At 52.8% G+C, this 15472-nt stretch overlaps 1 protein-coding gene across 1 annotated transcript; it reads left to right on the top strand.

Moving 5' to 3' along the window:
- The first annotated feature begins 425 nt into the window (after positions 1–425).
- LOC138726949 (LON peptidase N-terminal domain and RING finger protein 1-like) lies at positions 426–15259 on the top strand. Its single transcript, XM_069869064.1, has 12 exons — positions 426–851; positions 3864–3982; positions 4626–4748; positions 4937–5068; positions 5760–5883; positions 6233–6326; positions 9040–9154; positions 9794–9915; positions 10297–10455; positions 11354–11516; positions 11600–11746; positions 12868–15259. Exons 1-12 carry the CDS (start codon positions 449–451, stop codon positions 13063–13065), a joined length of 1899 nt encoding a protein of 632 aa, XP_069725165.1. The 5' UTR covers positions 426–448; the 3' UTR covers positions 13066–15259.
- The last annotated feature ends 213 nt before the right edge of the window (positions 15260–15472 follow it).

Here is a 15472-nt window from a genome sequence, read left to right as displayed (position 1 = left end):
ATCCCTGCATCCCAGCTTTGGAGGATCAGCATGGAAGCCCCCAACATCCCTGCATCCCTGCTACTGGGGGATGATCACCAGAGACCCCAACATCCCTGCTCCTGGAGGATCAGCATGGCAGCTCCCAACATCCCCGCATCTTAGCTCTGGGTGATCAGCACTGGAGTCCCCCATCACCTCCGCCCCCCAGCTCCGGGGTGGCCCCCGAGCCGCCTCTCAGCCTCCCGGCGGGTCCCACGCCGGGTTCCCCCCCTCCTCCCCGGTCCCGCCGGCTCCGTTACGAAACGCGGCCGGGGCGGAGCGGGGAGGGGCGGCGGCGGCAGCCAATGGTGTCCCCGGCAGCCCACGGTGTCCCCGGCAGCGCGGCCGCCGGTCCCGCTCGGGGGTCGGTGCCCCGGGACGCGGCGCGGCGGAGGCGCGGGGAGGATGGGCTGAGCCGCAGCCGGGGATGCGCGGGGGGGTGCGGGCGGCACCTGCAGCCTCCGCCATGAGCCGCGGGCCCCGCAGCCCTCCCTCCCCACCCCGGCAGCCCCTCAGCCCCGGCTGGGACGTGCTGCGCTGCCCCTCCTGCCTCCTCCTGCTCTGGGAGCCGGTGACCGTGTCGTGCGGTCACTCCTTCTGCAAGCCGTGCCTGGGGGGGGCCGTGCCCTCCCGCTGCCCGCTGTGCCACGAGGGGCTGAGGCCGCCGGGGCTCGGGGCGCCGAGGTGCAACGTGGTGCTGTGCGGCCTCCTGGAGAAATGCCTGCGGCCGGAGAGCCGCCTGGCCGGGCTGGTGACCCGCGTCCGAGCCTGTGTCACCCGCGGGGACGCGCGGGAGGCGCTGAGGATGGCTCAGAAAGGGGTCGAGCTGGGTAAGCATCGCCGAGGGGGCTGGCGGGGGGGGAGGGGTGGTGCGGAGGCTGAGGATGCTCAGCCCTGCAGCCGAGAGGAGGATGCTCCGGCTGCGCTCGTGGAGCAGGTGGGGCCCGATGCTTTGTCCCGCTGGAGCTGGAAGACCTGGGGAGGGAGAGCTGGTGGGGATGGAGAGGGGGATAAAGCTGCTGGGCGTTTCTCCCGTGTCCGTAGGTGCCCCGGGGTGCTCATCCCGGCTGCCAGGACAGGGCTCCCAGCCCGTGTCCCGCCGGCAAGCGGCTGGGGAGGAAAGAGCTGCAGACAGCTTCTTGCATTTTGCTGCCCAGCAATATTTCAGGGTCAGAGGAAGAGCTTTGCCCGGGGTAGTGGGGGGAGGAACATTATGTAAAGTGGCTGGGACTTTTCCAGTCTGGGACAGGCGTGTCCTCACCCCTAGAGCCTGGCCAGGACACGGCACTGGCTGGGCTCCTGTGCCAGCCCCACTGATCGCCCCCCAGCCTCCTCCTGCAACCAACTCCAGCAAAACATTTACCTGCAGGGTCAGGATCGGGCCCGGAGGGTGAGGGGTGTGTGTGGGGGGGTTGATCTGCTTTAATATGTGGCTGTAAGTGGATTTCTTGGAAAGTAATGCTTAAATAAAAGGGGTTATACAATGCGTCTGGAGCAGGGGGTTGGAACAGCAAAGGCAGAAGGTCCTTTCTCCGCTGGCGTTTCTATGACAGCAGTCAGCTCTCCTCCCGTGGTGCAGACACTTATTCATCGCCCGCTGCGAGACAAGTGCCAGAGGTTCAGAGTATGCCTGGAACCAAAGGGCTGAGTGGGCCGGCTGATTCTGATGTTGGCAGCAAAAAGCAGGTTCCTTTATGCAACCTCCAGAGGCGTCCACCTCACGCCTGTCCTTCAATGCAAATTCACAGCTCTTTATTTCTCTTTTCCTTATTGCCAGGCGTTTGCCTCATCAGGGTGTGTGGTTATGTATCTCTCTTTAAAAAGCCTCTGCTGAGTGTGAAGAAGAAACATTGCAAGCTCTGTCCTCGGTCTTCCCTGCATGCTCCATTCCGTGAAGGACAGGGGAAATCTGGCTTAGGACAACGAGGAAATTGCAGTCACAGCTGCAGCTCCCATAAACCTGCGCTTGCTGCTGCTGCTTGGGCTCAGCCACGTGGGTGGTGCTTTTGGGACGTGTTTTCCAGCTCCTGCAGCCTACACCCCGCTTTCAGGCTGCACAGCTTCTTGCAGGCTCCCCTTCACTTTCAAACATAACTGCAGATAAATGTTCAACCCAGGAGAATGTTTGGTTTTGGGTTTTTTTGTGGTTCATTGTCATGCTGTGGGCCAGTTTGCAATGCCTCGCTTATCCCAGCCTGCAGAGCAGCTCTTTGCTTGGGAGAAAATAGATTGTCAACTTTTTATCATCTATTTTTCAGATGAACAAAAACAATGTGCTGTAACGCGTAACACAGGAGGTCTCCTGATGTGCCTGGAGCTGGGAGGCTGGGGAGCACTATCAGTCACTCATCAGCTGTTAGTGCTGCCAGCTGGCTCACGTCCCTAATGTCTAATGATATCATAGATCAAAAATAGCTGCAGCAGAAGTGGAATGCAGAATTCATAGCCCCATTTTACACATCTTGTTTTCCCCAAATGATTCGCTTTATTACCAGGCTGTGCAAATGTTTAAATGGGTTTGCCCACATGGAAAATAATCCTCTGGACTTTGTACTCCTTTGTTCATCTCTGCCTGTCATTAGGTCTGTAATATTTCGTCTCTGGTTTCGTGCTTGCGGGTACTGAGCAGCAAGTTACCACGTCTCCTGACTGGAGTCCTAAGGTTCCAGCTAACATTATAAATGAAAATAAGCTCTGAGGGATCAGATGTTGCTCTGCTGAACAGCTCAGCGTGGCCAGTAAAGCCATGGCTAGAGTGGCTGGTCCCTGACCCCAGCCCTTAGCAGCTGTCTGGTGATGCTCAGTGCTGGGATGGAAAGCAGGGCTGGGTGCATAGAGTCATTGCCTTAGCTGGAAAGTCAGCACAGCACTGGATGTAGGTCACCTCCACGGCAAACTGTGATATAATGGGGTGGGTCTGAGAATCTCTGCAGTTCAAACCCACAAACATTACCACACCTGGTTACTCTATGAATGTGGGCTTTTGGGGCATGCTTGCACTTCCCTGACTCCTCCACCCCAGTTCTCCTGCTGGCAGTGCTGGTGGAAGGAAAGGCTTTATGGAGTTCCTCTGCAACCTGTTATTTAGGAGCAGGCAGGAGTGTGTGGGGTATCCAGCACCATGCCATTTGGGGTGTCATAACCAGCAGTGCCCGCAGAAGCTGTGTCCCTGCCACTGTTGAGATCCCATCAGTGACAACTCGCTGATGAGGAACTGGATGCCAAATTTTCTTCCTCTGTTTGGGACATCTCAGCCTTTTCTCATGCTTGGAAACCCTGACTCATGTGATGGGGCAGACCCTTGCACTGCCCCTGGTTTTCCTTCTGCCTTGGGAGAGCAGCAGCAGATGGGCAGGTCCAGGAGGCTCTCTGACGTTTTGGGATCACAGGTCTCTGCAGCTGCAGGCTTGTTTGGTAATGTGCTTTTGTGGCTCTGCTAGATGAATCACATCACAGAGCCTCCCATGGCAACAGCCTCAGTAGGGAGTAAGTGTATGGTACAGCCTTTTTGCTGCATCCCAAAAGGATGGATGATCGCTCAGATCCCAGTGTGACTGAGCCCCAAGGCCATGGTGGGGGCCCTTAGCTGAGGGTGTTTGGGGGAGATGGAGGAAAATGAAGGAAAGAGCCTCAAAGAGTTTAAAAGTAGATGTTTAGGGGAAATAAATTCCTCACTGAGACTTATGAGGGCAGTGACTCTTGCGAAAGAAGAGCTCAGGAGCTGGGTACTCAGTGTGAGGCAGCAGCTGTCCCATCACCATGGCCTCTCCCTGGCCTTATCCAGCTTCACTGCCTCACTGGGCATGGACTCATCACACAAGTGACGACATTTCTCTTTCCAGCCCCGGATGCCAGCTCCCTGCGGCTGTGCCGGGCAGAGGTCTTTGTGGCTCTGGGTCAGCACTCACAGGCGCTGGAGGACCTGGATGCTGTGTGCAGGGCTGAGCCTGGAAAGCTTGAGGTGAGTAGAAGGAGGATCCCAGCAGTTGGCTGCACTTGGAGCCCAGTCTTACTGTACTGGAGCAGTTCCACGTTTTCCTGAATTACGTAGCCATTGGATTCATCTGCCTCAGAAATACAGTTGCCAACCTCATTGAGTTGCAAATCCAGGCTGGAAGCACCGTATTGCGCTAATGGGAGAGGACCAGTACCATGTCCAGCACCACACTGAGGGCACGTAGCTGTGCTGGTGTGCAGGATCACAGCTGGGGTCTCGGGGAAGTGTTGGACCCAGGCTGAGCTGCCCTTGGAGAAATCAGCCATGAGAGCTCGCTTGCTAATTTGTGAATCACTCATTGGCAGCAGTTTCATGGCTTCAAAAGCAGAAACTCTTCCTCTAGGTCTCGGTAGGGTTTGTTTGGTTGGTTTTTGCAACTGCTGCATTTTGGGAGAGCCCTGTTTTATTGGTACCTGGCTGCAGGTGGACCTGTCTTTTTTGGACAAGTGTGAGCACAGGAGCAGCAAGGAGTCCAGGTGCCTTGGCCTGGGATGGGGATGAGCAGGAGGCTGGAGGGAGGTCTTGTTGGAGCTCACACAGGTGCTAAAGGGATACATGTTCAGCTGGTCACTGTCTTATAGTCATTGTGGGTTTTTCTGCGTTGCAGGGCTTCTTCAGAAAAGGAAAGGTGCTTCTGGAGATGGGACGGAGAGCTGAAGCCCTGCTGGCATGGGAGCACTGCCTGACACTCAGTCCCCATTTCCAGCCTGCTCAGAGAGAGATGGAGAAGGTGTGTGGGCCGTGCCATGGCAGGGTCTTATGCTCTCACATAGTCTTTTTTGACACAGAGCTCAGCCAGAGCTGAAACAAGTAACCCTGATGTGCCCTGCAGTGAGCAGGAGGCTGCTTTGGGGAAAGAGGGAGCCTGGCAGCCCACCTGCCTCCCAGCACTCTCTGATCTCTGCTTTCTCTTTGCAGATCCTTATGCGAGAGGATGCTCCTCGGCCACACACGGCTGCTGCACGCCTAGGTGATGCTCACCAGGGCTCGTCTAGTCCCCAGGACGATGCAGGGAATCCTGCGCTCCCACCCTCCTCCCCACAAGCTGAGGTAAGAGAGCTTGCAGCACTCAGAGATTGTGATGGGACCTCATGTCCCTCTGGGACATCCTGAATTGGGGATTTCCAATGATGGGAATGGAGGTGTGATAAGGAGACGCTGTGCAGGACTATAGGCATGTGCATGTGGTTGTGTGCTGCAATGAGAAGCTGCAGCTAGAAGAGGGTGGGAGAGCAAAGACATCGTCGCAGCTGATGCTGCGGGGACTGCAGAAAAAGTTTTGCTCTCTTTCACTCTTTTCTCAGTTTTTTTTTTTTTCTGCAATATGTCTGGTAAGAGTTTAGACTGTTATTGTGTTTAAAAACCTACAGTCACACTACATTAAGAAAAAAAATAGAAAAGAACATATCAGTTTTAATGTGGTTTGGTTTTTTTTTTTCCATTCTTTGCACTCTCTGTAGGAATTTGGCAGGTTTGGAGAAAGGGGGGAATGAAGAGAAAATAGGCTCAGATACACCCAAGTACCAGGTGGTACATCTGGAGAGACTAAACTCATGTTTTAACTGTGAGATGAGCTGGAATGCCTGAAGGCCACACTCTCCTGCTGTCCCTCCAGTGCAAGAAGTTGATATAGAGCAACACCAGAAAAACTCCCTGTGCTCTTGGGCCTGGTGGGGCAGATCAGGCAGTGTGTTCAAAGGAAGAAGAGGTTTGGGTTCGATTTCTTCTTTGCTGTGTCTAGGATCAGGAGGGAGAGCCAGCAGATGGCAGAGGGGTTGCTGGATCTGAGCTCAGCCAGGGGACAACCACGGGGCGATGGCAGGAACCAGAGACTTCATCAGAGAGACAGGACCAGCAGTTGGTAGGTGAGTGTTGTTACAGGTACCAAAACCTCATCTCATGCAAAATACTTGTTTAAAATCCATTTTGGCACTGAAAACGTAGTGCTGGTGTTGTGTTCCAGCTTAGCGAGCAGTCATCCCAGTGGATGTAAAAGCTATGGGTGAACACAGATTGGTTAATAGAGTGGCTTATGCTGTGCATTTCCTAGCAATTTTGGTTTTAACTTTCAAAGCACTTTCAGAGTGTAGGAGTTAGCTACTTAGACCTCAGCAGTTAACTATTTAGATCCTCAAAACAAGGTCAGAAAGCGAAGATTAATTTTCAGTATCAAAGTGGAGGGTCTTCTTCTCTTTCCTTCTCTTTTACCACTAGGTAATGAAGATGAAACAGCAGCAGAAACATGTACCCAGCTGTGCCTCAGGGAGCTGCTGAGTGTATCTGACCTGGAGTGCTCCCTCTGCATACGGTGAGTTCTCCGTCGCGAGAGCTTTTAGGATGACAAATTAACACCTGCTGGGTTTTCTTTCCTGGCGTGGATCTTTCTTCACATCTTAATAGCAAACTCAGTCCGTAGTACTGCTGAAACACAGGTTTCGGTAGATATAACAGATAACAGGGGAGGACAGAGACATGCTTCACCTTGACAGGCTGTAAGAGCTCAGATCACCCTGTCTCGGGGCGCAGCAGCGTTAGGTCTGCATCACTTGGGACATAGGTGTGGAGGTGGAAGAGGAAGGTGTTGCCCCAGGGAAATACCGTCAGTGGTGGGGGCATTACAAGTGCAGAGGGTAGAGCATTTCTGAGCTCTTTGCCCGGAGATGGAAAAAGAGCTAGGATACAGTCCATATTCATCAGCTGACTCAGGAAAGGGGAAGAGCTGGGTGCTGTCACAGGGCATGCTGAACCCAGGCTATTATTAGTGGCATGTCCCAGGACCTCGAACAGTTATGCAAGCAGCTGCTGGCAGAGGGCTGAGCATTGCACTGCCAGATGTGCAAGACAGTCAGAGTTTCCTGCGTGGTGGCTTTGTTCAGGTCTGGGCATGGTGCAGCAAAATGGCACAGGGGAGAGAGAGATCAAGTCTGTAGGTAGTCTGAATTAGGTGAATTTATGTCTCTTCTGGCAGGTCTTGCCAGACTAACCTGATCGCCTTCTATGACAAAGTGACTCGGCTGCTGGATGAGGGAAAGGCTGTGGATGTGGTCTTCCTGGACTTCAGCAAAGCCTTTGATACAGTCTCTCACAGCGTTCTGCTTGAGAAACTGTCAGCCTCTGGGCTGGACAGGCGCACACTCTCCTGGGTGGAAAACTGGTTGGCTGGCCGGGCCCAGAGAGTGGTGGGAAATGGTGTGAAATCCAGCTGGAGGCCAGTGACAAGTGGGGTTCCCCAGGGCTCAGTGCTGGGTCCAGCCTTGTTCAATGTCTTCATCAATGATCTGGATGAAGGCATCGAGTGCACCCTTAGCAAGTTTGCGGACGACACTAAGCTGGGTGGAAGTGTCGATCTGCTGGAGGGTCGGGAGGCTCTGCAAAGGGATCTGAACAGGCTGGACCGCTGGGCAGAGTCCAATGGCATGAGGTTTAACAAGGCCAAATGCCGGGTCCTGCACTTGGGGCACAACAACCCTATGCAGCTACAGACTGGGAGAAGTCTGTCTAGAAAGCTGCCTGGAGGAGAGGGACCTGGGGGTGTTGGTTGACAGCGACTGAACATGAGCCAGCAGTGGCCCAGGTGGCCAAGAAGGCCGATGGCATCTTGGCTTGGATCAGAAACAGCGTGACCAGCAGGTCCAGGGAGGTTATCCTCCCTCTGTACTCGGCACTGGTGAGACCGCTCCTCGAATCCTGTGTTCAGTTCTGGGCCCCTCACCACAAGAAGGATGTTGAGGCTCTGGAGCGAGTCCAGAGAAGAGCAACAAAGCTGGTGAAGGGGCTGGAGAACAGGCCTTATGAGGAACGGCTGAGAGAGCTGGGGGTGTTTAGCCTGGAGAAGAGGAGGCTGAGGGGAGACCTCATTGCTCTCTACAACTATCTGAAAGGACGTTGTAGAGAGGAGGGTGCTGGCCTCTTCTTCCAAGTGACAGGGGACAGGACAAGAGGGAATGGCCTCAAGCTCCGCCAGGGGAGGTTTAGGCTAGACGTTAGGAAAAAATTGTTTACAGAAAGGGTCATTGGGCACTGGAACAGGCTGCCCAGGGAGGTGGTTGAGTCACCTTCCCTGGAGATGTTTAAGGCACGGGTGGATGAGGTGCTGAGGGACATGGTTTAGTGTTTGATGGGAACGGTTGGACTCGATGATCCAGTGGGTCTCTTCCAACCTGGTTATTCTGTGATTCTGAAAGCAGGGAAATGTAATGTTCAGGAGGAGTCAGCACTCACTGTTGAGCAGGGCTGTCCCGAGACCTTAATTTTATTTCTGATCCTGGAGCTCCTGTGAGCAAACTGAGTGCTCATTGCCAGCTCTACCCTTGGAGGAGGTGAGAAGGATATACTTTCCCATTGCTGCCTTTTGGGCTGCACACTTCTGTGGGAGTCTAGGGAACTGCAGCCCTGGCCACGACTGAGGGGTGCCTTGTGTGTATTGATGGGATCTGTGGGGACCCTGCAGGGGTGGGGAGCAGTGCTCAGGACCAGGACAGTTCTCATCTTATGTTATTGTGCAAGTCCAACAGCCTGAGCCAAGACTTCTTATTAAAGGAATAAGCCAGTTAGGAACCTTTACATTTAATTAACAGGAGTTAGGAGCAAAGTTTAGCCAATGCAGCTTAGTGAAAGTGAGCCTCATGGCTGTGGGCTGCCAGGCCTTGGAAAACAGGGCATGAGATAGATTTCCATGGCATTATATCCCTGTAGCATCACTGTCTTCAGTGCAGAAGGCTGGTGAAGGCAGCAGATTTATCTTGAAGTGGTGGTAAGGGACATGAGGAGTGCCTTGTTCCTGCTGGAAGCAAAATCGCTTGCTGTCATCAAGATGATTCAAGGAAGATGCAGGTACAAGGCTGGGAATAGCCAGAAACTGTACCCGTGGCTTTGCCCACTTTGTCCTGCTTGACCCTTGGAGCATCAGCCTGGGTCTCTGCAAGTCCCTGAGTGCTTTGTGGAACTCTCTTTTCTGTCCTTACCCGTGCTCCTTCCCAGGCATTGCTTTCTGCAGTTTGCTGACTTTGGTCCCTTTGCAGGTTGTTCTTTGAGCCAGTGACGACGCCGTGCGGACACACCTTCTGCAAGGAGTGCCTCGAACGCTGCCTGGACCACCGCCCCAACTGCCCCCTCTGCAAACAGAGCCTGAGAGAGGTGAGGGCACATGTCCCATGGGAGGGAGCCCAAGGGAGAGACAAGGACTGTCTCTGTCTTCTGGCACTGTGCCCAGGGCCGAGGTAGGAAAGTGCAGTGCCTACATGTTAGCAGCTCCCTGGCACAGTAGTGTCAGCTCCACTCACATGGGAATGATGAGACAGTTGATAATTAAGACCAAGAGATTAATTTCCACAAGATGCCACAATGATTTAGTGAGATTGTAAACAGGACTGAAAGGGGGAGAGAGAGAGAGAAAGAAAGAAGCGAATGCTAATTACTTTTAAAAATGGAAATGGATGGAAAACCTGCTAGCCTGGAGATTTGATTTAATCTTTAATGAAAAGGGATTCGGATGAGACCTTCAGGGAAATTAGGTTGTCATACAAGGACTGCATCACTGCCACAGACAGGACACTGTGCTGGACGGGCTCTGCATCTGAGCCATGTCTGGAGGTCTCAGTGGAGCTGACATCCCATCCTACTAGATAGCTTGACATCCCCCAATAGGTTTTATCCCTGACTTTCTCTGATCTAAAATTACCTTCAGCTCCAATAAAAATGAGCATGATTCAGAGCCCGGCAGGGTCTTAGGGCTCCCCGCCCTGCTCCTCTCCAACCTATTTCTGGGTCTTTTAGTACCTGAAGGCTGGAAGCTACAACCCCACTGTGCTGCTGCAGGACATCATGCTGGCCACCTTCCCTACACAGCTAGCCGAGCGCCGGGAGCTGCACCAGGCTGAGATTGCAGAGCTTTCCAAGTAAGCTGGGACCCGCTCCAGGGTGTGTGTATGCATGAGGGCCGTGAAAGGCTCCAAAGGGGGCTGTCCATACCACATACCATTGCTCTGGCTTGCTTCTGCTCAGGTGATGTCTGTCCTGCCTCTAGTACCATGTCACAGCAGTGCCTGGTGGGTGTGGATATGCCCCATCAGGCACCTGGGGATGAGGGACCATCTCTACAAAGATGTTTTGTGGGCTGAGTCTGTCCCTGAGCTCTTGGGGGGCCAAGTTAAAGGTCTGTGCTGGGGCATCACTTAGCATAAAGGACACATCTGTTTCAGGGGAATAGCTGATGCCAAGCCCTTGGGATGGGATTTGCTCTGGGAGGTTTCACACTAATCTCTCCTCCTGTTCCTCAGCCTGACCAAGAACATCCCCATCTTCGTATGCACGATGTCCTTCCCGGGCATTGCCTGCCCTCTGCACGTCTTTGAGCCTCGCTACCGCCTCATGATTCGGCGGTGCCAGGAGACCGGCACGAGGAGGTTCGGCATGTGTATATATGAGCATGGGAAAAGGTGAGCTCCTGGGCAAGACAGCTTCCCTCTGCCCTGGTTGGTTTTCCCCTCTCTGCCCCAGTCCTAAATGTTTAATGTCCTGCATAGTTTGGAGGGGAGGAACCAGATGCGATTTCCTATTCCTCTGCACTCTGCAGATAAAATCAGCAGGGAGATGCATTCTCCACACGGCAGGTTCTTGTTGCTTCCCAGCATCTCTACCAGCCAGGCAAGGACTGGGGCCAGTGTTGAAGCTGGGCAGAATAAGCAGTGACTGTTAAATATGATCGTGTGGGAACAGCTTCAGGCTCAGAACGTCTCTGAGATGCATGTTTCCCTGGCTGTGACCTCCAGCTCCTCTTAGTCAGCACTTGAAAACTGCGGTATTTCTCATACTTTGTCCTTAACAAGCTGTGAGAGCATGTAGGGTTGAATGGACTTTTGTTTGGTGCAGTGTGGTTATCCTTATGATGTTCCTGGTGTCACCTCCTCATCTTTGATGGGCTCAGTCTCTAGACTCCTAAACCAAGTATTCTGTTAAATACCTGTATTTACACAATATCTCCTGCCTGTGCTACAGTCCTGTTCAAGTGAAATGAGATAAATAACATTTTCTGGGGTTTAGGAGGATGTCTCTGCAAGGGATGGTGTCTTCAGCACCACTGGACCTCAGGGTGATATGAGGATCTAAGTATTTTTGGTATATGGCAAATCCAGGAGAGTGCAGGCACTGCTCTTACTATTCCCTGCCCATTAGCAGCAAGTGGTAACTCAACAGAATTGAGAGAATCTCTGAATTTGCCCATCCAGCTTGTTCCTGGGCCTTTCTCTCTTTTGGAGGTGGTGCCTTCAGGGGAAGCAGCTCTCTCACCACTAGTATTCCAGCTCAGTCCCTCTTTTCTCTCCCTGATTCCTCCAGTTTTGCTGACTATGGCTGCATGCTGGAGATTCGGCAGATCGAGCTGCTGGCGGATGGCAGGTCCTTGGTGGACACCATCGGCAGGCGGCGGTTCCGGGTGCTGAGCCGCGGACACAGGGATGGTTACAACACTGCGGACATTGAGTTCCTGGAGGACAAGAAGGTGAGGGCACAGCCAGGGCTAAAGTCCCCCCTCTCGTGGGACAGAGCCTCCCCATGGACACCGTTCCTCTTCTTTCCACACAGGTGGCCGGAGAGGAGCTGCAGGAGTTGCAGTGCCTGCACGAAAGCACCTACCGCTTGGCTCAGCGCTTCTGTGAGCACGGAGACCTTGCCTCCAGGCACGTTTTGATGCAGCACGGACCGATGCCGGAGAAGGAAGAGGATATCCAGGTAATGCCTTGAGCAGAGGGGTGCTCTAAATAGAGAGGGTATCAAGAAAGCCTCTGAAGCAGTGCCCTTCCTGCACTAACCACCCTGCTCCCTTGCCTGGATCACCCTCAAGATGAGCAAAACAAACCCTGTTTTCCCATCCTGTTAGCAGTGACGGCGTCTCTCACTCAGAGGGATGTTAGGACTGGTTTGTTAAAGCTTTTTAATTTCTTTGTGGGTTTAAACTGTTCTTGGAAACTGAGCACTGAGTTTTAAAAGCTTTCCCAGAGTCTTTTCCTAAATAAGAACTGAGAAACTGAGCTGTCTGGGTTTGAAAACACTTCAGAAAAAAAAAAACCAAACCAAAAATGGGCAAAGAAGTGAACCCCACAGCTCTGTGAATCTGAGGTCTCCTTTCTCATTGCATTCCTTTGAGATAGTCGCAGCTGGCCAGAAGAGAGGAGCTAAGATGGCAGGATCCAGTTTGATTATTAAATTGCTCTGACAAATTCAGATTCTGGAGGGAAATGAACATTTCCAAAGTTAGTTTTCACTCCTTTAAGTGCTTCTTGTCTGAATTGTAACAACTATGCTCTTGCTGACTTGGGTTAAGGTTATCCTGGCCAGTAATGCATCAACAATGTGCTCAAAAATATGCAACGACTCATTCTCCTTCAGCGGAGTTGAGCATTTCCCTCTTAGTTTGGGTCAGGTTTTAAAAAAGCTGGTTTACAAAAGCACTGCCCAATGATTGTGCCTGCCTGATGTACATCTGACCTCTTTGATGATAAGGCAAATGCCTCAAAAGACACTGACCACACAGGATTTGGCCTGTATTTACAACAAGCTTTGCCTTAAACAAGGAGACGCACGAGATAATTTTTGCCTCTTTATTATAGACTTTTTTTCCTGGTTACATCTGTGTCTGGAGACTCCCTAGGGAATGCCTGTCTGGAAATTGAATTAGTTTATCCAGAAATTTTGAAACTGGACAGGCAAAAGGGTTGTTACAGAATACCTTAGCCAAAGCTGGCATTGCTGTCCTGACAAGAGCAATTGTTTCCTATCAGCAGCTCTGTCCAAAGTCCACACATTCACCTTTCAATCCCTGACATGGGGGTTTCTCCCTCTCTCCCCTCCAGGCTTCAGCAGACGGCCCGACGTGGTGCTGGTGGCTCATCTCCATCCTGCCCCTTGACCCATCCTACCAGCTGAACCTCTTCTCCTCCACCTCCCTGCGTGCCCGCCTCATCCAGCTGCAGCGCATCCTCACTGCCCTGCTGCAGCAGCCCCCAGCCCAATACCCGCTGCCTGAGCGCAGCCCCCAGGGCCGTGTCTGACGCCCCTGCTTCGGTTTCTCTGTGTTGCTTTCATGGGTTTGCACGTAGTTTGAGCCCCCCTAGCAATGAGCCAGGCACCCTCTGCCCAACTCAGTGGTTCTGATGCCTCACTGGCAGCGACACTGCCGTCCCTGCTGCCTTGAAGGGCTGCTTGGTGACACGGTTGTGCTGTGCCACTCAAGGGGGAGCAGGGATAGAAAGCTGGGCTGCATCTCAGGAGGCGAAACTTGTTGAGCTGCTTCAGCGCTAAGGAGGAGTCTCTTTAGGGCAGAAGAGGTAGTGCCAAGATTGCTTTGGTTTTGGTTCTTCCACTTTGAAGGACACCATGGGGGGGGTTTCATAGGTGGTCCTGCTCTGTGCAGCAGATTTAGAGGCTTGGAAGAGGTGGCACCAGGAGGCAGAGAGGTCTCTCCCCCAGCCTTGGGAGCTGATGGCTCTGCCTGTGCTTATGACTTTGACTCAATTTCTAACTGAACAGTAAGAAAGGTTAAGTTAAACAATCTGAAACCCATGATCCTTCTCCTAACCACCTCCATGGCCACTCAGCGAGGAGGTGCTTCTCTCCAAATGTGCCCAGGTCCAGATGTTCCCTTCCCACTGCTCTGCTTGGTGCTCTGCTGTGTTTGCTGTGCCAAGTTCACCAGCCACTTCCCTGGGCTGGAGCCTTGCTGAAGGCTGCTGACCGCTTCCCCAGCTGCCAACAAGCCTGCTGTGAAGTGCCGTGGGAAGAGGGACATTTGGTAGCATTGGTGCTTTTGCTCCCACCCAAAGGCTGCTGTTCTGAGCCTCTCTGGGTTCAGGTTGCAGGGTCAGGCCTGGGAGCTCGAAGGAGCTGATGGTGTGAGGGAGTTAAGCCTGGAAGTGGCTTTGTGAGATTTTCTGCTCCTTGACTAGTGCAATTTTTCCGTCTTCAGTGTTTCTTGTGAACCTTCTGCATCCTCAGGAGAAAACCAGGATCTGAGCTGAGGCTGGATCCTTGCATTTGGGACCCAGAACAGTTCAGCATTCACTGAAAGAGTGATGTCAAGGGGAGCCAAATCTCTGGAGAGTCAGAGAGGGGGCAGGACCAGTGTCTGAGGCTGTGAGTCCCATATTAGGGGAGCAAGTGCCTGTCTGCTGCTTGTCTCTAAACACAGGGAAAGGACAATCCTCCAGGACAGTCCAGACAAAAAATCTAGACCATGAAATCCTGAAGGTTTGGGATTTTTTTTTCTCCTATCCATAATTTCGGTGGCTTTGGGTTGAATTTTAGGAGTGATAGCCACTTAGTGAGTCACTGGATTAACGTTAATTCCAGAATTTTATCCCTGCTTTTCCCAAAGGCTCCACACCCTATCTTGGGGCTCAATAGGCTGTTGGACGTGTGTGTGGGAAAGAAAATCTGGTTGGGACTACAACGCTCCTTGCTGCATATGATGCATCTCAGCATCCTGAAGTGCTGGTCCTGGTCCTACCTCCTTGGTCTGGGCTCAGCCCAGGGCAGGAGACTCTGGGCACAGTTCCAGAGAGGTTGCTACCCAGGGTCACTATCTTTCCCCATCTTACTCTCTCCAGGAGCAAGAGGTCTCAGTCCCATCTCTCCAGCAGAGTGCCTGCTTGGAGAGACAGTTGGGGTAGTTGAGAGCTTGCTCATCAGGGACCATAATGAGCACAGGGCAGCTGAGTGCAACTCAAAGCTGGATTTGCTCCTCTGCCTTTAAGCCATGTCCTCTCCCACTTCGCGGCTTTCTCTGGGGCACCATGACTCCCTTAAGGGCCTATATCCCCGGGCTGTTGGATTAGGGTGGGCAGGGGCAGATGATGGATGTTCAACTTCAGTCCTGGGGAGAGTGTGCGTGCAGGTGATGGAGTGCCACTGAAGTTTGGGAAGTGCCTTTCTTTTCCATAGGGTCAATATGAACTCACCCAGAGACCCCCAAAGGCCCTCATCTATCCCCCACATTGCCCGTTCCCCAGGTGTGGGAGCACCCTGGGCTGCTGTGGGTCCCTCTGGGAAGGGGGAAGGGTGGGTCTACACTGTGTCCCCACTGGGGGAGAGGCAGTGACCAGGACTGCGTCTGCCTGGCTGCTTTGGGAGGGCACTCATGCAAATCTCTCCAGTTTGCTTGGAGCGCCTTTGAGATTTGTACTAATATCTTTGCTCTTTGAATTAAATTTTCTTTGTGGTCATTGAAATAAAGACCACTTTTGTTGTTGTATTGTTGCTGGTGTTTTAACTTCTACCCACTGATTGATGCAAGTTGCTTGCACATCACCAGGGAGACTTGGGGCTGTGGCAAGAGGTGACCCCCTGGCCTTCAGACAGGAAAATAGACAGATGCAGTGAACACTGCACCCAGCAAAGGTAGGTAGCAACATGGAAAAAATAAGCTGGTTTTGCTTCCAGAAAGTGAGTGTGTGGAAGAAG

The sequence above is a fragment of the Phaenicophaeus curvirostris genome, chromosome 15 (genome assembly GCF_032191515.1).
Source record: "Phaenicophaeus curvirostris isolate KB17595 chromosome 15, BPBGC_Pcur_1.0, whole genome shotgun sequence".
Taxonomy (NCBI): Eukaryota; Metazoa; Chordata; class Aves; order Cuculiformes; family Cuculidae; genus Phaenicophaeus; species Phaenicophaeus curvirostris.
The sequence above is the reverse complement of the archived record's forward strand: the minus strand, read 5'-3'. Positions and strand labels throughout refer to the sequence as shown.

Bases quoted from the DNA above. Each gene is read 5' to 3' on its own strand.
- LOC138726949 (XM_069869064.1), top strand. From the start codon at position 449: ATGCGCGGGGGGGTGCGGGCGGCACCTGCAGCCTCCGCCATGAGCCGC. The intron at 3,983-4,625 runs GTGAGTAGAAGG...TCTGCGTTGCAG, and splicing joins CTGAGCCTGGAAAGCTTGAG to GGCTTCTTCAGAAAAGGAAA. The intron at 9,916-10,296 runs GTAAGCTGGGAC...CCTGTTCCTCAG, and splicing joins GAGATTGCAGAGCTTTCCAA to CCTGACCAAGAACATCCCCA.